This window comes from Vanessa atalanta, chromosome 27 (assembly GCF_905147765.1).
Source record: "Vanessa atalanta chromosome 27, ilVanAtal1.2, whole genome shotgun sequence".
Classification (NCBI taxonomy): domain Eukaryota; kingdom Metazoa; phylum Arthropoda; class Insecta; order Lepidoptera; family Nymphalidae; genus Vanessa; species Vanessa atalanta.
In genome coordinates, this window is record NC_061897.1 from 3174701 (window position 1) to 3200226 (window position 25526).

At 31.0% G+C, this 25526-nt stretch overlaps 1 protein-coding gene across 3 annotated transcripts in view; it reads left to right on the top strand.

Annotated features, from left to right (window-relative positions):
* The window catches only part of LOC125074367 (homeotic protein distal-less), a 99646-nt gene extending 75269 nt beyond the window's left edge, over window positions 1–24377 (top strand). The window contains exons 4-8 of one of the 3 annotated variants that reach the window (XM_047685674.1): window positions 19407–19536; window positions 20325–20512; window positions 21164–21247; window positions 22880–23013; window positions 24343–24377. In XM_047685674.1, coding sequence (XP_047541630.1) covers window positions 19407–19536; window positions 20325–20512; window positions 21164–21247; window positions 22880–23013; window positions 24343–24361 — 555 coding nt within the window. In that variant the 3' untranslated portion in view covers window positions 24362–24377. Of the gene's footprint in view, window positions 1–19406; window positions 19537–20324; window positions 20513–21163; window positions 21248–22879; window positions 23014–23512; window positions 23932–24342 lie in introns of those variants that run through there. The other 2 variants (XM_047685671.1, XM_047685672.1) reach the window with 2 other exon arrangements.
* Window positions 24378–25526: the final 1149 nt, after the last annotated feature.

Sequence of the window (25526 nt, forward strand, 5' to 3'; positions counted from 1 at the left end):
ATATGCAATGTATTGTGATGATAATCATGACAAAGGGAAAAATTATGATTGTATTGATTTAAATATCTCTGTTGCCTACATTTTTTTTAACATTAGCAGCCTGTAAATTTCCCACTGCTAAGCTAAGGCCTCCTCTCCCTTTGAGGAGAAGGTTTGAATCATATTCCACCACGCTGCTCCAATGCGGGTTGGTGGAATACACATGTGGCAGAATTTCGTTGAAATTAGACACATGCAGGTTTTCCTTCGCGCTCAGCAAGAGATGAATTATAAACACAAATTCAGTGGTGCCTGCCTGGGTTTGAAGCCAAAATCATCGGTTAAGATGCACGCGTTCTAACCACTGGGCCATCTCGGCTCTTCAACTCGGTTGCACTTGCAAATATATTCTGCAAGATGTTTGACAGTCAATGCGATCAACGTTTAATATTGAAACCGAATCACGTTGACACACTTTGCTGACGCGTTTACTTTTTATCTATATTGTGTTGCCTGACTGAAAAAAATACTTACCAATAAACATATAACTTATACCAGAATATACAGCGCGTTTTGGAAAAGGTCTTAGTATAAACATAACACAAGCTACTTATATTGGGATCAGAGTAATGTATGTGATGTTGTTCAATATTTATTATTATTTATTATTATTTAAGCATAGTCAAGCATATCTTTATAAAGTCATAACGTATGCCGAAAGATATATATATATATATATTGTTCATTATCTTACAGTTTAGTGGCTAGCTTAGAAGTCAGATTCCGAGTTCAAATCCTGGACCTGCCCCAATAGGTAATTTAAATTGGGAATCCAATAACTGATATTCCGGAAAGTTGACTCTTTTAATACTCCCTTAAATTAGTTGGATCTGCCCTCTGAACTGAATGAGAGTAAGGAAATGGAGAGTGTACCTATATGCACACACATTTGTGCATTTTAATATACTTATCCCACGCATTTAGCTAGCCGATATCGCTTTAATGATTGCAGTCAATGTCCCATACTAATTTCTGACATTTCACGATCTTATTGCGTTTCGAATCTGTTCATAGAGATAAGGTCTTATCTCCATTTGTTACCAGTATTATTCTTCTTCTGTAGGAATTCAAAGAGTTTTTACTACAGCGAGACATGATACTAACGAATCAACCAAATTATCCAACAGAACTTAATATTATTAAAACTACATTCTCTAAAAAGAAGAATGTTTTAATTATAAATAACAACTGAAACAAATGAATAGAAATACGAATTAATTAAAAATAAATAAAACTCATTAGTGATGTTCATAGTGAACATGAATCGTTAATCGATGTACACAAAACTATAAATAAATTAATTAAATAAACATCGTACGTTGTGTGGTCGCGAAATTAAAGCGCGTTACGATCACTCATAATCTTGCGGAACTAGTTTCTCACACTCACATTAAAACTGTGCGTTTAAACACATACAAACATGTAAAACGTCATATATATGCACGCACACGTCAACAATCACGCACACTAAGAAAAAAAACTGATATGCATCGACCTACCAAGTAATTATATGTTTACAAACACCGCTGCTATATATTTAGCTATAGTACAGTGTAGTGATGGAGACATGTCGGTTATCGACTCGATAATTATAATAATTTCTCTGTCATATAAATCATCTTGTATATTATTTTCGACGCATGATTTTATTAAAATATGAAAGATGTTTCGTAATTTTATTGTTTATTCAATGTGTATAATGTAATTGAGTCAACTGTCGTTGAGGACGCAACCTCCATTGTCTTTTGTTTTTTTAATAAATAAACGCAACTAGATATGTATCGGTAAATTTACATCGATATATTGATATTTTTCTTATTAAGACTTCTCGTTTAATAATACGAAGCTATGAGTTCGTTGTTGCTTAAAAGTAATAATACATAAGGAACAAATTTCTAAGTGAAAACATCTCAAATGTTATTGTATTATATTTTCGAACAAAACGTATATTATCGATAGGCCATCTCCTCCCTAACGCTGACGGTTCTCGCACGTACAAACAGACAGTGTTATCAGAATAATGACAGATCTCAAGTCGAGACGGTACGTGAGGCGAAGATACCGCAAGCAAATTCACCGTTCCGTTCTATAGTGACAATAATAATTTATTCAATATTCAACCTTGGTCCATAAAAAATAAAGACTAAAAATACATTACTTAAAAGAGAAACTAACTCAACGACTTTACTTTTCATATTTCGAATTCCATGCTATAAAATAGTTAATAAATAATATTTTAAGCGGTAAAAACTTGACTTGCAAAATCGAGGTTTCAAATTAATTTTTAACATGTGGCAACACTAGCGGGAATTTTGTTTTTTTTTCGCCAAAATCTGATTTTTATCTTTAGGTTTATTGTAAGTAAACGTTAGATGTAAATTTCAAAAGAATAGATTCCGAGAACAGATAAAAAATAACCATTAATCAAATTTATGTTATCTGTCCATCAGCCGGCCGAGTACTAGGCGGACATAATCTTGGAAGAGTTAGATCACAATTTTCCGCTGCCTTCGTATATAAAAATTAATTTTATTATTTCCATATAAATTGGAAAAAAATGCAAGGCATATTTCTTAGGTGTTGATATGTTTATTAAAGTCACATATTAAATGAGTACATTTCCATTTTTCTGAGAAAAAATCGTTGAGATCTTTCCAGAAAAAATCCGAGACGTATCTTGTAGTAAACATTCGTAAACCGAATTGAATTCCGTTAAAGTAAGTTATTTAATGTCAAAAAAGTAATATAAGGGGATGAGACAAGATGACCTAAAAAACAAATGGATGAATGGAGATGAAGAGAAGTATTCTATACTCCAAATAAATAACAAATCACGTCATAATATACAATAATAACTTTTCAACTATTCGTAAATAATTTTAATAGAAAAATAATTCTACAATGAAAGTATGGACGCGTTTAGTTTTTCTTAATTATAAATAATAGAATCTTAACGTATCTACCTCTATAATAACATTTATAAATAATACTAGCTGAACCTGCGGCTTTACCTGCGCGAAATTTAAAAAACTCTACCTTTTGCAAACAAACCGCCACCACCGTCAAACTTTATCCTCTAGACGTGTGAATTAAACAAAATAACTTATCCTCTTCCCGGGGAAGAAATTTCGGGAAAGAGCAAATTTCATCTAAATCGGTTTAGCAAAGTATTTGATGTAGTTTGTGAATTCAGCTTGACACCATCACAGACAGATGGAGCTTTAACAAGTAAATGAACCTTCTGTATTTATGTATGTTAAAATAGTATGAAAAGTATTTACTCTACATACTTTACTTTCATCTAGATAAAATTTAATTTAAAAAAAATTGTGGATTATTAAACTCTACATAATCATGTAGTTTGATTAATAATAAAATGTAAGAAGTTAATTTATATTCGTGTGTATTTTAAATTTTATTCCGGGGTAATAAAGCTTATATTCAATTAGAATTTAATATTATGTTATATATTTTTAAATAATTATTCATTTAATCTACTCATATACTCCAGTATATTAAATAGTATTGTCACCAGCACCAAGTATGAGATTTTCGGCTCAGTTTGTGTGTGTCAAATTTAATTGCAAGATTTACCCAAACATATAAAGTTTTAATCTCGTAATAAATAAAGTGGTCATATGTTCGTGTGATTATGCTGATAAATTAAATCAGCAATTATGTCTTCTAGAATCAAATAACTCTTATTCATCGTAAATTATTGGCTTTATATGCCAATCTATCATAGTGTTTTAGGTAATATGACAAGGTTCCAATACACTATATAATAGCATTTTATATTATGTAGTTTCTAATAATACAATCATTATATCTTGGTCTTTTGACATACGAAGTAAAATGATTTGATTTTGTTTTTTTTTTATATATAGTTAATACTAGCATATCAATTCACGTTTGTGACGTCAGTGGTTTTGATTTAAGTGCGTGAAACTGCGTCACGCAGCGGTTTATATATTAATATTATATACTAAAATATTCTCTGGAATACGCTGCATCTTCTTGTATAAGTTTTATGTATATTGGTTTAGTATTATTTTTAGTAAAGCGATACAAAATCGAAACGTCTCAGCATATATTTGTATAGAGATATATACTATAGAGTTATAAACTTAAGGTAACTCTTTTAAACAACCATAATGATATTTCCTAAATAATTGGTTAAATTTTGACACAAAAAGTATTACTTTAGTTTTACGTATTTTGACTTTTAGGGGTTTAAGTTTATATGTAAAGTAGGAATTAATTGATTTTCAACAAATTACTGAACACCTTATTAATTCTCGTTCATTTATTGGAATGCAGTGTATATTCGAATGGGAGTAGGACTAACGATACTCAAATCATAGATTCCATGTGATTTGCTAATAGTTCTGCTATATAATGCACTACAAACAGTTATCGATCAATATATCCTTATTTATAATATTACACTATCTACACACACACACACACACACACACCTACTTATTATCACTTTGATTCTACTTTCAAATTATGGATTATAACTACGATGACGTTGATGACGATGATGATGTGTTATTTTAAGATCATAATTGTTTATTATTTTTAATTCTACTGCCATTGAAATCGACTCGAGTGCTTATAACTTCCTAGATATAGATTCCTTCATTATAAACGCCGTTTAATGTTTCTATAGATACACCGGTCCCCTTTTTTCAAATGTCAATTTACTAATAAAAGAAAGAGATAAAAGAAATTGTAATTATTGACCCGCTATACGTTTATTAGTAAGGCTGAAATGCTATAAATTAACTATAGGTATGCTTTGAGGCTTCTTCTGGTATTGAATTCATTATGATATTTTTTTTTTTATAATGAGTACGTACAAAGCTCTTTGTTCAAGGTACTATATTAATATCAGGCTGCAGATCCCGCGGTTCTGAGTTAAAAATCCATTCGTTAAAAAGAGTTTTTTCGTTGAAATAATAATAATAATCTCAATAGTAGCTTGATGTCAAAAAGTTTAAAATGGTAATACTCCTGTGCCTCGTAAATTATGTAAAATCAAAATCAAAATATACTTTATTCAAGTAGGCTTTATACAAGCACTTTTGAATCGTCATTTAACAAACTATATTAAGTGAAGCTACCGCCGGTTCGAAATGTAGATTCTTACGAGAATTACACAATGACATGAATAAACACAATGACAAAAAATAAATATATTAAAATAACATACAATCAAAACCCACACTTGTCATATGTATATTTAACGCGAAACCTTGATATATAACATATAATAATATCATTTTAAACAAGATACATAGTCGCATTATGTTCTGGTTGTCATGTTGAAGGAAAACGCGGTCACTAAACGTGCTGGGCGCGTATAGCGTGATGTATCAAGGACCAATCTGCGTTTCTCACGTTTTATACTTAACTTAGGTCTAGCTTGAGGCTAACTTGAGATTTACGCAGGATGTAGTAAACGAGGCATGATATTTAACTAAGAATATACGATAAAATATAAGCGCTGTGTTACTGAGGGAAATCTAATCTTAGATATCTTGGTTTAAAATCGAAAATTGTGTACAGTTATGTTGTCAAATTTACAAATGATTAAAACCTACCTAAAATTACAAACAAATACTTTATTCAAGTAGATCTTACAAGCAAATTCGAAGCGTTATTATTCGATATTAAATATGTATAACTACGGCCGGTTCTGAATGTAGATTCTATATAGAACCGGTATGTAATTGAGTATCTACTGTTTTTATTATAATGTATGTACATGTATCGAAATTAACACATACTAACGCTAGCTAATATAAAATGTATGGGTATGTATGGGTCCTGTAAAGTACAATATACCTCATTTATAAATATTTTTTCAAACCCAGGCAAGTAAGTACCACTGAATTTTCATGTGCTTAATTTGTGGTTATAATTCATCTTGTGCTCGGCGGTGAAGGAAAACATTGTAAGGTAGGTAACCTGCATGTGTCTAATTTCAACGACATTCAGCCACATGTGTATTCCACCAACTCGCATTGGAGCAGCGTGGTGGAATATGCTCCAAACCTTCCCCTCAGAGGGCGAGGAGGCCTTAGCCCAGCAGTGGGATATTTACAGGCTGCTATTGTTATAGTAAATTAACAGCCTAATAAAAGTTCTAATGTTCTCAAATTTTACCAACCAGCTGGTGTGCGTGATGGACACACATACGATATTACTTTTGTATATGATGTTTTCCTTTACTGCGTTCCACTAGATAGATTTTATCAAGACATATTAAGCACGTGAAAATTCAGCGTTATCTGGATTGAACCAGTTTTCAATAAAAAAACTGCTTGTTATAATTTCGGCAAACCTACTAATATAGTAAATAAAGACTACTTCGGATTAAGATGACATTTAGAATATAGGTAGGCGGACGGGCCAATCGGCCACCTGATGGTAAGTGGTCACCACCGCCCATAGGTATTAGCGCTGTAGGAATTATTAACCATTCCCTACATCACTGATGCGCAACAAACCTCGAGAGATAAGATGTTATATCAAACTGGAAGACAACAATACTAAATAGTACTGTTTGGTGGTAGAATATCTAAGGAGTGTATGATACTACCCAGACTCACGGAAAATCTTCCCACCAAGTAAAATCTTAAAATATAGGCTTCTTAACCTTTTCTATGCCTTTCTCTTATACGCGGAAAGGCTCAGTTTCGTAATACATTTTCACATGACATCAATAAAAATTCAAATTTAGAATACCAAGAAAAATTGTCACAATTTTCCACAACGCTGCCTTTTCTCACGGCCCGACGACAAAACGGACTGTCCAAAAATCTTAGAATTACAACTAATTCGTATATAATTACGGAACCCGCTTCCGTCTTATGAGAAAAACCACAATTGCTCTGTTGCGTGCTGCACAGAAACTAAGATATAAAAAACAGAAATATATTAATAGCGATTTTGAGCTTTATCGCATTCGAATAGAGTCGATATTCGCGTCGAAGCTATCATGATTTTACTTATGTAAAACCGATACAAAAGTGACGTTTCTCACGCCATCTCTATTTTTTAGTGTTTAATTTTTTTTTTTTGTGTCGTAAGAACTAAAATTTATTGTTTAAATTTGATATATGCTGGTACGATAGTGTAGTTTTTTTTTTACAATTGCGTTGCTAATTTTCGGTCTATAATTCATCTTACGTACTGAGAACTTCTTTAGACTTTCGAGGAGTTTTCTGGATAATCGGATGTCAATTACGCGATTTTTTTTTTCAATATTATCTAATGGCATAAAGAGATTCACTACGTTATAGATGTTTTATCGCGATTTTATCTACAAACTTGTCTTAACTGACTTGTCATGTGTTTATTGATTTCTAGGCTGGATATATATGTATAATAGGAATAAAAATGGTGGAAAAGAGTAACTACTGAGATTATTGCCGGCTCTTCTCGGTGGAATCTACTTTCCGAACCAAATTAATTAATTCAAATGATTTTATGAGTTTACTTGAATAAATGATATTTTGATTTTTTTTTTTTAATTTTTGTATATTATTAGGTTTTTGCTTTGGGATGAAGGAAAATATTGTGAGGAAACCTGCATACGTCGGACGCAATTCTGACTTGTGTGTACAAATCATTTTACTAACGTATTGGAATAAACACCACACCTCTCAAAGGAAGAGGTATTTTAAGTCAGCGTTCGGACTTAGAACTGTAAATTTTAAAACTCAAAGATCAAATATTTTAACATCAATTAATATATCAAATGAACTGACAACAATTAAACTCATCAACTTGAACTCTATATTATTTTATCGTAAGTAACTCGCAACCCTTCGATATTTTGTAGTCAAATATCAAAATAACGAGCATCGAACTCAATACCCTTGTTTGTAAAACGAAACTCAAATGGGACTACGGAACGTAATGTTTGTATAGTATTTTATAGAGTAATTTATTAGCGCTCTTTATGTATACTTTAATCTTGTAACCATGTCAATTTAACCAGATCCTACCGGTTCGAGTGGCAGATTTTTCCGGTTAAAACCGGATTAAACTCAGTACATACAAAAATTTGTACTCATTTTATTATTTAAAAAATATACCTTTTTCTGAATGATAAAACTAATAATTTCTAATACTCATGTTAAGTTACGAATGCTTGGGATTTTTAACGAGAATCGGCAGGAGACAAATATATATTTTTTAATTAATATCAAGTATGTTATAGATCCTAAAAACGACTAATACTAAGTACAAGTTTCTTGGTGGTAGGGCTTTGTGCAAGCCCGTCTGGGTAGGTACCACCCACTCATCAGATATTCTACCGCCAAATAACAGTACACTATATTGTGTTCCGGTTAGAAGGGTGAGTGAGCCAGTGTAATCACAGGCACAAGGGACATAACATCTTAGTTCCCAAGGTTGGTGGCGCATAGGTGATGTAAGGAATGGTTAATATTTCTTACAGCGCCTTTGTCTATGGGCGGTGGTGACCACTTACCATCAAGTGGTCCATATGCTCGTCCGCCAACCAATGCCATAAAAAAAGTCTTTTAAAATATGTTTTTTATAAGTATTAAAAATATTTGATATATGTTTATAATCAAATAACTCAGTCTTAACTCAAAATCTCATGAAAGGATGTTTTATAGTTTTTATTATATAATTTTATAATATTAAATATTGTAAATTCTTTTTTACGCGCGCCATGAAAAATATAAATCCGAGAATCAATTTTCCCGCCATGGCGAGTTGTCAATGTCAAAGGTAACACAATAATAATTAATATAAAAAAGTTTAAAATACTCTTCCGAAATATGTAATAATAATTCGTATAATATTAAATATCAAGTATTATATTCAAACGGAGTGTTACTATAACAAAAAATAAAAAAAAAACTTTGAACATTAATAGTTAAAAATTTCAAATATAACTAAATAAACAATAAAAAAATATACATAAGGTCATCATAAAAAACAAAACTAATTATGATACATCTATGCAAAAATTAAAGTTATTGTATCATTATTTAACACAAGCCAATTTTCCCGCTAAATCTAAAGCATATGTCAAAATAGCCTCCCGTGGCGTTACCATGGTAACACCCCAAGAGAAAATTACAGCCAACTCTCAATTACAATTAGTGGTATTATATGATAACCCCTATTTGTATGATTAATCAAATTTTCACTCTAATAATTGGTACTGAGGATTTTTGGTAAAGATAAGTGATGTTCCATTGATGAATTTATCGATATTTTATTATTTAGATTTAGTTGTCGAAATAATATTAACAGGGTGAAATTTAAGAATCGGTTCAGTAGTCGCAGAGATTGCTACAATGAAATATTATATCGATTATCTTTAGTAGTTTCATCTTTGTGTGAAAGAGGGGGGATTTGTTTTAAGCTTGTCCTTATTCGTATTCCTGACAATATGTAAACAAAATCTTGTTTTTTGGTAAATATTGACGGACGATCTAATGGGCCACCTGATGGGCTACCTATACCCATATACAAAGGCCGTGTAAAAATATTGACCATTCCTTACATCGCCAATGCGCCACCAACCTTGGGAACTAAGATGTTATGTCCCTTGTGCCTGTAGTTACAATTGCTCACTCATGCTTCAAACCGGAACACAACAGTACTGACTGCTGTTTGGTGGTAAAAGAGTTAGTGGTAACAACCCAGAGGCTAGCACAAAGCCCTACCACCAAGTAATGATGATGTAGTTAAGACGTGCAAAATCAATCTCACGTTAAGTAGTTAGAATTACAAACGAAAACAGTTTTTAATTGTCCGAAACAAATGAATATTTATGAAAGGTAGAATCGAATTGAACAGTGCGGTAAGCATGCCTGAATTATTTCGGATATTTTTTACTACAATCTCGGGTTGACACGATCTGCCACGGGACCGAATCGCGAAATGAATAATTCAAAAAGATACTTTTTGCCACGGTGGTTTATTACGATCCCGCAAATTTTCGGTATGGGGGTCATGGTGTTTGATGGTATTTCTCGTTTTAAAAACACGAAAAAGATTCCCTTATAGAGGTTTCGCGTTCAGGAACAATTTTGTAATGTTTTCATTATAGTACATTTGTATGTATGGATATAAAACTCCTTTTTTGCTATCAAAAGTTGAATGAAAATAATTATACCAAGTGTATAGTTAGCGTAGGTTAGCATGTTTGAAGTGATACTCCTTTGGGTGTAAATTTAAGTGTATATATTCCACCGTTAGGCTGAGACACCTTATTTTAAGGAGAATATTTTCACGTCTCTGCTCCACTGGTTATAAATACATTTTTTTATGTCATCATGATTTCTTTCACACCGTGACAAATAAAACACAAAGAAAAATATAGTAATGATTTCCGGGGTTTGAACGCTTAATCTTTGCATGATATTCACGTACTCCAACTATTTTACTATCTCGGCTTCGAGAGGCTAACTAGCTAAGTATTTGTAAGAATTAGAATTTTCACACCAGTTTCTTAGATCAACGGAGAGGATTGGTTAATATCTACATTTTCAATGTATTTGGGCAACTTACTATCAGGTGAGGCATTTACCAGGATGTTATAATTTAAAACAAAACTAAACAAATTAATTTTCGCATTTATATTTTAACGATATTGTTCTGAATATATAATAATTACGAACTGTACAAATCGTCCGTCACCCGAGTTCGAACCGAACATCGATTCAAACAAAAGAAAAACACTTACATTTTCCTATTAAATCAATAAGACGAACATAATTACTTAATATGACGTCTATATATACTAAATACCGGTCTACACTTAACCGGTACTTAAACCTGATAGAAAAATGCAGTACGTTTGATTTTTCTTCGAGAGATCCCATCGTAGACATGCGAATAAATTTGACAACTGGATGTCATTTAATTTAATAAAGAAATAAATCGTCATATCGAACACTAAGCTTTAATAAAATTATAAATTCAATTTAGAATCGAACAAAAACACGAAATCGTGACGTTTGACTTTGAATTAGTGATAAAAGATATCAATACGGTCCGACGGTGAGAAAAAAATCGAATGCCCGCGCGTCAGTCGTAATAAAACTGTGTCGGCGAGGATAAAGACATTTTGCAAGAGGTCTGCGGGCTTTCACCGACACGGGCAAAAAGTTTCGGTAACTTTTTAGTGGCATTGAGGCCTTAACTTGAAATGGTACGAGACTTTTAAAAGTCGCGTCAAAAAACTGTAAATAGTCATCATCTATACTATGTAAATTTTAACGTACAAAAGTTAAGTTTCGATTTTACACGAAAAATTTGCAACAATTCTGTCGTGCGTCATTATTCCGTTTAAGGAGCATTAACGCCCTATAAGTCACAACAAAGTATCGCCATAAATTCACATTGCGTAAACCATTAGTGACGGTCGTAATTCGATAAAAACTGTTTGTCGACATCGATACGCCATAAACGTGATTAGCAATCAATAGCTGTTTTATCGCTTTGCGTGTTTCAAGATGAAGAAAGGCTTTCATTCATAACAAATTTGTTTTACACTAAATACACAACACTCATTAGGTTCGATAAATCATTTATACGTTACGTCACGGTCATGCTCGACGGTTCGTTTATAGATGTGTCGTTGTTTTCAATTGGATATTTATATTTTCTAGATCTTAGCACTAAAATTATCTATCAAATCAAAATATACTTAATTCAAATAAGCTCATCGTCATTTTACATGACTAAATTAAATTTATATTTATCACCGGTTCGGAATGTAAATTCTCCTAAGAAGAAACGGCAAGAAACTCAGTAGTTTCTTCTTCGACATAGTTAATAAACATTTACATCTACTTTCAATTGTTTTAAATTTATATCATATATCAAATTTAGATTATATACATACATATATGCATGCTTGTTCAATTGTACATGGTCAATTATTGGCCATATTGGCTGACGTTAATGCGTCCTTTAGAGTCATAACCTTCAAGATGGTTATAGGACTGATTTTAATTATTGTAAAAATAAGTAACAGTGAATTTTACATTGCTAGCTAAATTCTCATTTTGAAGTGGTATGGAGCTTGCTCCACCACGCTGCTCTGATGTGGCACATGTGGCACAATTACATCCGACAGATTTCAACGGCGAGCGCGTAATTAATTGTATGAAAATTCGATGATATTCTCATAGTTTGATTTTAAAAACATTAAATATGATTATGTTCGAAGATTAAATGTTACAAAATCATTCCGGATTAACCCACAGAGTATTTTAAACTCAACAAAAGTGCCGCGCAATAAAACAACTCCAATAGTTTTATTCTCGGTAACTTTTATTTTTGTAATCGAAAGACAAATTCAACTGGAAGTCGCAAACGATGTGACCGCGACGATGACCACTTGACGTATTTGTGCCAAACGAATATCGAAAACCGTGGAGATAGCGATTCGGAATACAAATCGATATTTATCGATTAATTTTAAACATAAACTATATCGACTGAAATGTACATCACTATGAAATGATAAAGGTTTTATTGTAATTTTAAAAATAGAATTTGTGAATAATTTAATTTATATTTATTTTCATTAAAAAATAAGTAGTTTATAGTCAATTCAGTTGATGCTTTAGTCATAGTATTTATTATTAATATATTCAAATTTTCGAGTCTTATTCATCGATATGCAAATAGGTGCATCACTTAACATTGTTGGCGAAATTTATTAGCTTACAGTGAGATATAGCTTACTCCATTTTAAAATTCCGTTTTTTTTTTTTTAATTCATATAAGTTATGGAACAAGGAGCTAGACGTATTCAGGAAATATCTTTTCAACACATATTTATGTCTTGATTTAAAAAAAAAAAAACAGAATCAAAAATCAAAATATACTTTTTACACTCACAAGCATATTTAAATAGTCATTTTACAAGATCAATTTTATCGTAAAGTCGTACAGAAAATAACAGGTTAGAGACTGTCAACACGTATTAAAAAAAAACTAAAATTATTTGTATTCTTTATAAAAATCAGTGTAACTACAGGTACGAGGGATATAATATCTCAGTTTCCCAAGGGTTGGCCCATAGACTATATTAAATGGTTAAAACATCATACAGCCAATATCTATGGAAATTGGCGACTACTAACTATCAGGCCGTTCATACGCATACATGATAAAAAAAATATACAACCTACCTCTAAGCTCTCATATAATTATTATTATTATTACTTTTTGAGCTAAATTTATATATCACCATTAACCAATCACAAACCACAGCTGGACATTGACCTCTCCGAATATAATAGATTCTATTTTTAAATTATAATAAACATATACATGTATTTAAATGTATGTAATTTTTGTATGTTAAATTATTGTACTACTATCCAGAGGTAGTGTACCTGTGTACGGTGTAACGTCATTGTGTACGGCGATGACCACTTACCATCTGTTGATCCATTTTTCCACCTTTCGATTTTATATATATATATAAAAAAAAAGAACTGCTCATACTAAAACAAAAATAATGAACACAGACATAAAATGACGTTCTATAACTAAAAGGGACAAGGCGAAAAAATTAAAATCCGTCAAACTGCAGTACTCTTACGGTGGCCCAATTAAGATCGATTCTAAATCGTTTTCGAACTATTTTAGGACGTACGATTAAAACAATTAACGGATTTTTAAATACAACTTTGTGGGTTAATTTAATTTTATGTCACATCCATTTATTATATGCTTTTTGTTTGTATTTAAATGTTGAGTCACAAAAATTATTCTTTTTAAATAATAGAATGTGTTCCATTATTTAAAAAAATACATTATTAAATTGCTTTAGGTAATTTCAATTAGATTTTATTAAGTTGATGATGTAATAATAATATGACATACTTTTTTTTAAAAATCTTTATTTGTGGCATCCATATTTCAGTCTAATATGTTTGAAAATAATGATCAGCCATTTTATGAACTGTACATATTATAAAATACAATATTTATAAAAAAAAATTACTCGATAATGTATTAAGACGTTAAATTAATATGATCCCAAAGTACAATGAAAAACTGACAGACTGAAGATATATGTAAAATTTTATAGTTTCATAGATAAGTATTTTTGTATTAAACATTAACATAAGACCGTATTCGTGAAACAATGTGTGTTCATCATTTCACGTTTCGTGTTTCTTTAAGGCGGGAATAATTTATTATTACATATTTAAAAAAATCATTTCTACTTATGAAGGCGACGGTAACACGTTACACAGCCATATTTATTTATTAAAATATTTTAATTATGTGCTATAAAATAATTTCTTATTTTTATAATGATAAAAAAAAAACATGATATTTATTTCTGTTGTTCATTCAAAAACGTAATTTTCCAGTAATTGATAAAAAAGAATAGTCGAGCATAATTAAAAAAATACTGGCAGGCGAGTATAGCATCCTTGATAAAAGAAAGACAATTTCAAAAAAGGAACGCTTCTCCACGTCATTCAGTGTCCGGCCTCGGTATGCAGTTTTGTACCAGCTACCGTTTTTTTATTGAAAAAAGCAAAGAACAGCGTCATGCGCTATCGGACATAACATTAATATTAATAACATTTTAGTTCATTATTTATATGTTCTGTATATTTAATTCACAAATTGAGTCGTTTATACATTGATTGAAACATTTTGTAATATAATACGTCTATAAGAAATAATTATGTAATAAATAATAATACGGCTTTAGTACAGAAACGGAACTAATATCAACTTGCTTATAACTGCTGAATTCGGTTTTCAAAATGGCAGCAATTTATCGATTAAGCTTACTAGATAAATCCATTTGCGTATAATTTGTAGAAGGCAATAAATGTTAAACACAATGACATACACCTCCCGCATAACACCATCCATTCAAGTGGTGGAATAGCTGTATTCGCGAAGGTACCAACTTCTTAGTGCTATGCGGTCTATGTCCGATATTTCTTTGTACTCGCCGCCTCGTTGAATGCCGTCCTCAGTATAGGTATGCTGGCGTGTGTTGAATACCACCGTCCCTCCTGACGAAATGCTTTAGTCGAGAAAACTTGGTAAACGAAGAGTTATTTTTGAGCGAAAATTGATATTTTTCGAATTTCGAATTGATTTTTTATAAATTTATAAATCGAATAAGTCTAAACGCGATTTATGGCTGAACTATTTTTCGATTTTTAAAGTTTTTATATGTATTTGAATTACGAATTTTAAGTGTTTCCGTTTTGAACCGCCTTCAAAAACGGACGGTTCTTCGTTTCCGCTTTTAAGATTTTTCTTTGCGAGACATTCTTAGAAACCACATAACTATTTTTATATTCTTCTTTTTATTTAAAGGTACATATTTATAGTAAGCTCTTTTTTATAAAATATTAAGGTACTTTTATCGTTTACAGACTTATAGTGATTTTGTTTATTAATTCAAGAATTCTATTCATTTAAAAAAAAGGTTTAGTAATTATTTTATTAAATTCTAGATGACAATGACATATATTTTTTTTTTTGTCATAATTATTGTTAATAAGTCGAATATCCTTGTTTAATCAGCCAAGATCTTGTTTGAGATCGTTTAATAAATGGCAATAATATTATTAAATATTTTATTTTCTATTAGACATTAATCATAGGTACATATATAGGTATTTTGCGTGTACATTATTGACTATGTAATTTAATAAATCGCATTTAATAAACATGTTGTATAATTTGTGGAAATGAGTAACTGCTGTACTGAACTTTGCCGGTTCTTCTCATAGAATCTACATTTCAAGCAAGTAACCGTAAAATATAATTTAATCTTGTTCAACGATAACTTCAAAGTCCTTGTATGAATCTATTGATTTAATTATATCTTACCCCTATATATTTATATATATGATGATACATTAAATATACTTATGGTAGATTTGACCAGCAATTGTGGCAAAGGCTACACGTTATTCACTCATATAGTTAACGTTAATATTTTAATATATAACTTTTTTTTTTTATTCATAGGAATTTACGGTTAACACTTACCATCATAGTGCCCAGTTCACCTATCTATTATAAAGTTTGAAATATATTATTATTACCAGTAACTAAAAAATTTAAACTTAATCAATTAAATATTTAAAACAATAAACTATATATTTAAGAATGGAATAATTATTAAAAATAATAAATAATTATATTAATAATGAACTTTCTCATGTGCATTTGGACAAATGTTACAGTAAATAGGGGAAATAACGCAATTGCGGTCGTCCATATGTTGCGGTGACCGCCATCTTGTTTTATATTTTTTATGGCTATTGTCATTCGGTGTGGTTACATACAGCCAAGTATTCATTTTTATTTGTTCATTTGAAGTCTTAGTACAATATAAAAATTTTCGTTTTACATTTAATAACACGTTTATTTAATATTTTAAAATCAGAAATTGTTTATTATAGAGAAAAACATATATAGATTTTTTTAATGAACTATAAATTATTTTAAATGTTTTTTGTTTTATCTGTGTAAAAGCATAGAAATATAAATGTCTAGAAAAACTATGAAATTAGATAGTATAGAGTAATTTTGAAATAACCTTTCATTGGAGTCAATTGTACTGAATACCAATAGAATGAGTTAGGTATGAGGGTTAAGCCACCGTGACTTGACCCGACTAATCGAGGTGGGGTAAGGATGGGGTTTAGTGATGTTAATTTAATAAAAAATATCGATAAAAATATTGCTATTCGTTTTGATAATAAGTCGGTATAGTATTTATTTTTATAAATTATTTTGAAATACTTTTGGACGTTTTATTATTTAAAAAATAATATTTTTCTTATAAATTGAACATGTAATCTTACAAGCTTAATGGATAATTACTTAATTTAAATATAATTATAGGTCGTAAGTACAAGTTTTTTTTAAATGCTTTGTAATTGCTTTATGTGGTGAATATTTGATACATATTTTTATTTTAGTTATAAACATCATTATACGTTTAAATAACTATCAAAGAATGTAAACAATGGTGGGCAATTGATTTTACTTATTTAATGGTATATCTTTCGTAATTAAGTATTTCCTATAACCGTACAATAATTTAGTAGCATGGAAATGATATGATGGAATAATATATGTGTATATATATGTATATCTAGAGAAGATCGTGAAACACTTCAATGTCTTCTATTAAATAAGGGTAGGTCTTTCATTATTTGACATTTAAATACATTAAATCATCAAATAAGATTGTGTTTAGAAATCATCCGAAAAAGATTAAATTAAAAAAAGAAAACTCTGTCAAATAATACGAACACAAGTTTTTTTTTTTTTATTAATCATTTTTTATGTCCGTTTGTAGGCACTGTTCGCCCACTTATTCATTACTCTTAAATCAGACTAAATCATACCATATTTTTCTCATTTTTCATTAGCATCGTTCTAGTAAGTTCTATATAATACTTGTATTACGATGTAAGTTCTCATAAATAGATAATAAATATAAAATTTTACAGAGACACGCGTTTGGTTATGTTCACTATGTTGTATTTATATAATATGTTATAAATAATTAATGTTGACGTTATGATTAATATCGTCCGACGGTTGTGTTTACACTTCGTTTAATAACTATTTGACAAATGTAGACCTTTTCCTTGAATCTCTGCAACATAGTCACGAGCTATGTACATCTCGTTTTTATTTTTATGGCATTGGTTGGCGGACGAGCATGTGGGCCACCTGATGGTAAGTGGTCACCACCGCCCATAGACAAAGGCGCTGTAAGAAATATTAACCATTCCTTACATCACCTATGCGCCACCAACCTCGGGAACCAAGATGTTATCTCCCTTGTGCCTGTGATTACACTGGCTCACTCACCCATCTAGCCGGAACACAAAAATACTGTTATTTGGCGGTATAATATCTGATGAGTGGGTGGTACCTACCCAGACGGGCTTGCACAAAGCCCTACCACCAAGTAACGTTCGTTCTGATATTAATATATATTTATGTTTTATACTAAATTATATATTATAGCGATTAATTTGTGTGGGATTTCAATATTGTGTTTATGAGTTGTGATAATAGTATGTAAGTATACTTATTTATTATATATTTGGAATAAAGCAAACATGCTGTACTTTGTTATAATAAAATGGGTTATATGTAACAACCCCAATGGCAATATCTGGCAAAGTCTCCTCTCGTGGACAATGTTTGGAGTTTCTTCCATCACTTTGCTCCAATACGGATTGATGTTTATAGCATCGAGAAATTAAACATATGAAAGACCTGTGGATTTAAACTCCAGTCCATTGAATTTAATATAATATTATGAACGATAGGGCTTTGTGCTAGCCCGTCTGCCCGTCCAATCACTCATTCTACGCCAATCAGCAATACTTAGTATTATTGTGTTTCAGTTTGAAGGTCAATGAGCTATATGTCAAGTGTCCAAGGTTGGTGGTGCATTGGCGATGTAAGGATTGGTTGAAATTTTTTACCGCCCCAGTTTCTATGGACCAATTTGGCAATCTGCCTACGAATTATATAAAAAAAATAAAGACAATGTTATAAATATTGTCACATGTAAAGTTATAAATATAATTTTATTAATAGTATAACTGTATTATTCGTTTAAGTATATGTATTTATATTGTTAAATATTCTCTTTTAATTACAAGATGAAGATCTAGAAGTCTAATTTAGACTTCGTACCTGTCAGTTTGAAATGGAAACAGATCAACTTTGTAATCAATACGAATTATTCAATTAAATATAATGTAAAAATAATTAAAAAATTACATTTAATTTATCGATATCCTATATCACCTCGGCCATCACTACGTCAGTGCAGTAACGACTCACCCCCAGGCCACGCCTTCGCTCACGCAACCCTGTGCGTGTCTCTACGTAGATTTTTTTTTTAATACTGCGTGGTAGTTCGCTGAAGGATTTTTTTTTTCAGTGAATACTTGGAATAGAAAACGTACTAATCGTAGTCTGTACTGTATTTGTTTGGGATTTAGTAATGAAAAATGTATATCACTTTTAGAAAATAATTTAAAACTATTTGTACAAATGAAAACACTTTTTAATGTTAGTAGTATAATGTATGTATCTTTATTTGCTACTTTATGTATCATTTCATATCTCGTAAAAAGTATCTTTGCTACTTATAGTATGACTATTACTATACATTGCAATTAAAAGCCCAGTAGTGAGACTGTTCCATGTAAATTTACTTTTTTCTTTAGGTTTCTTGTTAACAGACAGACAACCCACAGTGGTTTTAATGGTATGATTATTTAATAAGCAAAGATAAATATATATTTCTTTGTCACCAGGTCAAGATATGGTTCCAAAATCGACGCAGTAAATACAAAAAGATGATGAAGGCGGCGCAAGTGGGTGCTGCGCCACCCGGCCTCGGCCTACCACCCGGCAGCCCCCCAAATAATAACCAACTTCTACATGGTAAGTCAAAAAGAAAAATATATTAATCTTTATAAAATAAAATATCTAACGCTATGTAAGTTGATATGCTACAGTTGTAGATATACTTTATTTAAATATATTATTTGACAAATCAAATACTTTTGAATTGTAATAAAAAAAATAATAGTTAAAGCGAGTATTGAAACCTTTTATTATACCTGGGAGCTTAGTCATCAGATTGACTATGTCATCTCCGTAACAAAATATAATATCGAAACACAATAATCAAACTCAAACCAACTTAGAATCTATTTAACTTTTTTTTTAGAGTTTAAGACTTTATTCTCAAAAAGACAGATTGACATACATGAGAACATTATGATAAATGTTACAATAAAAATATTCTTATAAGTACTTAGGTATCGGAATATAATATAATTCAATCGCTGTATTTATTTTAATCGCTACAGAAGTGGGTATTCTCTAAAATATATTTTGATACTTGAGACTTAAACCCGTTTAAAACCGAGTTTACATTTTTTATATATGATGGTAATTTGTTATGGAGTAATATTTTTTTTTTTGCAAATTTGATTCTAATTTTTTAACTTAATATTACTTTATTAATATAATAATATTATACATTAATAATATGTTATTTTCTTGGTATATAAGGTACTATTAAAATCTTCTATTCGTTCGTTTCAAATAATAGAAAGATTCAGTTCGTAGTTTGAATTGTGTGTTGAAAGATTATCAAGCACCTTAACAGCTGTTTTTTTATGTGAATTGCTATAAAAAAATTTAATAATATTAATTGTTCCCAGGTGGTGGAGGAAGTTCCAGTGGCTCCCAACATTCCCCGTCCGCGTACCAGAGTGGTCCGACACAGGCCCACTCGCCCACGCCTAGTTCGACGCCAGTATCCGAGCTATCCCCTGGACTATCTCCAACTGGGACGCCATGGGACGTGAAACAGCCGCCGCAGCCGGCTTGGGATGTAAAGGTTGGATATGTAAGGAAAATTTGTGAACCATTGACTTTAAGCTATATTTTGATATTTGATGAAATTATTTTTTTAAGGTTTTGTACATAAAGGGTAAACACGGGACCCTATTATTAAAACTTGAGAGACTACACAGAGTACTGTTATTTGGCGGTAGAATATCTGATGAGTGGGTGGTACCTACCTAGACGGGCTTGCACAAAGCCCTACCACCAAGTGATATTACGAACTGAAACGTCAGCAATGTATAAAATATTGTTTAATTAAATTATTAAGAAGTATATAAGGCTGTTTATTTATGTTTTGATATGATATATAAACAAATTGATTTACTTTAATGAGAGAAGTACTACATTTACTAAAATATTAATAACTATCAACCTTAGAATAAAATCATTATTTATTGATGAAAACCGCATCAAAATCCGTTGCGTAGTTTAATAGATTTAAGCGTAAAGATGGCGGGAATCGACTTTGTTTTATACTATGTAGAGAATTCGTGTTATTTTCATTACATCTTCTAAGATTCTACTTTTTCTTCTTTCAAACCGGTGGTAGATTTTTTACCAGCCGATAGGATTATTGCTTTAACGAAGATTAAGGCTTTGACTTTAATTAAAACTTTTTTACGTTGAGTCTAATAAGGTATTATTGTTGCAGCCAACGGCTGGTCGCTCGCCGGACGGTACCTCTTGTGACGTCAAGCCACCACACCAGCAGTCGTGGGACCCGAGGGTCGGTTACGTAAGTACTTCACATATTACTGTAATTAAAAAATATTCCAATGAAGTAAAGAATTCTTTGTAATTTATACTTGGTTTTTGTGATAAGAGAATTCAAATGCTGACGTGTGTGTTAGAACTCAACTTATATCGGTCGCAATTGATTGTGAAAAAATTGTGGTTTCGTTTTTATATCACCGGTTCCTATCAACATAGCGATCGTAAAACTTATATATGTATATATATCGCCTTGTGGAATAGACTCGTACGCCGTAACGACAAACGATAAGACGCTCTCTTTTGTCTCTGAGTCGCTCTGAAGTAGCTATAACTTTCGTTACTTTTTATTAATATGTAGATTGTTCGGCAATTGGCCACCTGATGGTAAGTGGTCACCACCGCCCACAGACATTGGCGCCGTCAGAAACATTGACCACTCCTTACATCGTCAATGCACTACCAATCTTGGGGACTAAGATGTTATGTCCATTGTGTCTGTAGTTACACTGGCTCACTTCCCACCTAACTGATGAGTGGGTGCTGCCTACTCAGACAAAACTCCAAAATATTAAAATAATAAGATATATATGTATACCTTTTTTAATGGAACTCATTTAATTAACTACTTATTTATAGTGTTTCAATTAATTGTAAAATGTTTTAATAACGATTAATTTCGTTGTCGAACTTCACCGGTCCCGCAACGGCCATCTTTGTTTTGAATAAAATTTTCAATTTCACAAAAATCTTTCATTAATTTGCGTGATATTCAAAGGAATGGACAATTTAATTTATACATAAATATATAATAGATTAATATAGTTTAGTTAATTATGTAAAGTGGAATCTTTTCCATTTATACAAAACGCTAGGTGCGGCTGTTCACGCCCTCCATCCATATACGATATTACAAACAAACACGCGTTACGTATATCTATATATCTATATATATATCGTCACGCTAGAATTTATGACAATTTAATTTCAGATTAGAATTATATAATTGTCTATAATTGTGATTTTGTTGAATAAATTTTTTTGATGACATATTTTATGATTAAGGCTTTTACAATTACGAACAAATATAATTGCCTCTTTGGTTTATTAAATACCTAGAAGTAATTGTTCGTGCTGATATTCCCCATGTTATCTTCCGTTGGAAATTGAAGTCGAGCCAATAAATTTTAAGCCATCTTTGTAATTTCCTCATTTCTTCATTCTCATGGTCTAATCATGGCAATCTGGTAGGCAGACTGGCATAAAAGGATACCTGATCAATGTGCCCTTGGGCCTGTAGTTATACTGTCACCCTTCCACCCGGAACGCAACTATACTAAGCACGGCTGTTTGACAGTTAGCATAAGTAGCCAGACTGACAAACACACAGTCATCAAGTAAAATATGACGGAAGAGAGAACAGACGTATGAGGACTTAAAAGCATTATTGTCGACCCATTGGAGTGTATCACGTATAATTTTCATTACACGACCATTAATAAATATTGAAGTACTTTCACGCTTGAAGATTTCTTGGATGGAAAATCCTAAAATTTTTGGACACTAACCGTACCAAATTCAAACAACGGCATTGCACTTGCATATAGTAATAATTTATGTATGTGTATCTTCAAATAACAAATGTTTTCACCACCAGGGCGCGCCACCCGGCCCTTGGGACATGAAAGGCGCGCACCATGCGCTTCATCACCAGGGCGCACCGCAACCACATCCGCCCTACGTGCCTCAGTACTCCTGGTACCAAGCTGATGCCAACCCCGGACTCTTGACGTGAGTATCTCTAAACGCTTTTAATTCTTAACATTTCTAGAAGCTTCTTTGTATTTGATTCTTTTTATATATTCCGTATTTCAGAAGAGACTTGTCAAAATATTATTCTAAATCGTCATTAATTTAGTTAAACTCTTAAACCTTATAGTTTTTTAAGTAGCAATTGCATCACAAACTTAACACTCTTATTTACAATAGTCAATACTGGTACGTTATGTATTTTAAAAATCATTACCGATAATATTTGGAAACTGTTTTCCACTAAACTGACATCTCATTCAATCATGTACCTTCTAAAAAACACCATAAAAATACTTACGTTATCGTCTCATGGAAATTCTAACATTACAAAGAAAAACACCAAAATAGTACCATTGACGAAGTATCAAAACAGAAGAGTATCTTCCGTAACATCATATTAAACAGCAGACGTTCAGAAATTAATGATTTAATCATAATTATTAGTAACAAATAAATAAGATAAATATATTATTTGCAGTGAAAATGGCTTAGCGCTTTTCCACCGGATGGGACTGAGGAGTCAGTTCTTGGGATCAAACGAACAAAACAATTACGACAGCTGAAGATATTACTAAATCAAATTCAGAATAGGTTCTAACTCTAAAAATTATGACCAAGTAACTAAACGTTAAAACTGGTTTAAACCGGTTTAGATTTCATATAACCTTCTATTATTAAAGTCTAGCTCAAATCTTACTAGCCAGGTGTAATTTATATCTAGTTCTATAAAATGACTTTATTGAACATCTTTCGTGAAAGTATTATTGGCTGTATATTTTGATACCTTCGTAACAATGCAAAAAAATAAACCCTTTCTAGTACTTTCTTTGTGCAGATGCTTTAATTTTTTTTTTCTTTTATTGCTTCTGGTACAGTCCACAATAAGTCCAGCCTAATTCGTCTTATTTCATAATACCTATTTGTATTGTATGTTTATATTACTAAATTTAGCAAATATATACCTATAGCTAAGATTTTTATAACGCATATTGTGTGAACTTTTACGATTTTTAAATTATTTATAATAAAACGTTTATCTTGGTCATAATTTGTTAAAAACGTTCGATAATTTACTGAACAAATATTATAATGGCATACACTACAATGAGCGATGTTTTTTTTTAAATTATATCATTAAGACGAAGGGACGTAATTATTCGTTTATTTATTTTTTATTTTCTATTATTAATATATTTTTATTAATATTCTAGCTGCCTGAGAAATTAATATTAAATATAAAAATTATGTCCTTTCGGAATTGATTTGGCTTTTAATTATTATTAATAATAGAAAATTGTTTGTCAACAGGGTCTGGCCTGCCGTGTAACGACCATCGGGCTAACTGAAAAAAAAAAACACTAAATATTATATTAAACCATAGTTCACTTAACGCTAAAAGTAATTGCGCTCGTAGCGCACCAAATGGCGCACGATGCGCACAAAATGGCGGTCCTATTAAAGAACGGCACAACCAAGATTATTGTTAAAAATTATTTAATATTAATTAAAGAATCATTGTAAATTTCTATTAATTATATAAATAGAATAAATGTTTATAATGGTTACTGTAAATTTAGTATAAGGAATGCGTGTTAAAATGCCGGTGGCCACGACGAAAGAAATATTATTAAAAAAAAATATATTTTAATTTTCCCTCGCAGTGTATGCCATTATATCTTATATGATTTAAAAAAAAATGTACAATGTCGACTGGTGTACATAGTAATGTCATAAAAATTGTATACTATTTTTTTTTTGTATATATTTTCATCAGTGTTTAGTGTAAATTACTTTAACTACGAATTCATTGAAAATTGTGCAATACATGTTTAAGGTGTGATTATGTGACCGTTGAGGATCTGTTTCAACTTCACAAGTAAATGTGAATACATCGTGTGGTCACCGAGGTAAGATAAAAAAATACGTCAGTGTTGCCAGCTAATATGGTTTATCTAAAAACGCAATTATATGAATGCAACATATGTAAAAGTTTTCTGTGTTAGCAACACTGACAGCTGTAGCAAATAATTTCGTTTTCTTTATTTCACTTTTCAGCCGTCTTTAAGAATAGTTACTACATAACATAGTTTTGTTTTTCTTATTTTTAATTATTTTTCATATATATATATATATATATTGTGATGTTCCAAAAACGCCACCTGAAAATTGGTGCCGACTTTTTTTTTTAAATATAAATGATGGCTGACTAATTTGCTACCATTCAAAAATTAACTAAGCTTTAAAGATTTTTTTTTTATTTATTTAATAGATTAATCAATAAAATCAAACGGGAACACAAACCAGTCTGTTGTGATACATAATTTTAAGTTTTTTTTTGTAAACATGGCGTCCTGTCAATAAACGTCAGATTAGACCTTTGAACGATTGAGCTCTATTTATAAATTATGACAGTAAATATAGATTAAAAATAATTGAACGTTTATTAATGGGGCGTCTGTATTTTTTTTTTAATTTGGTGAACTATATCGTGT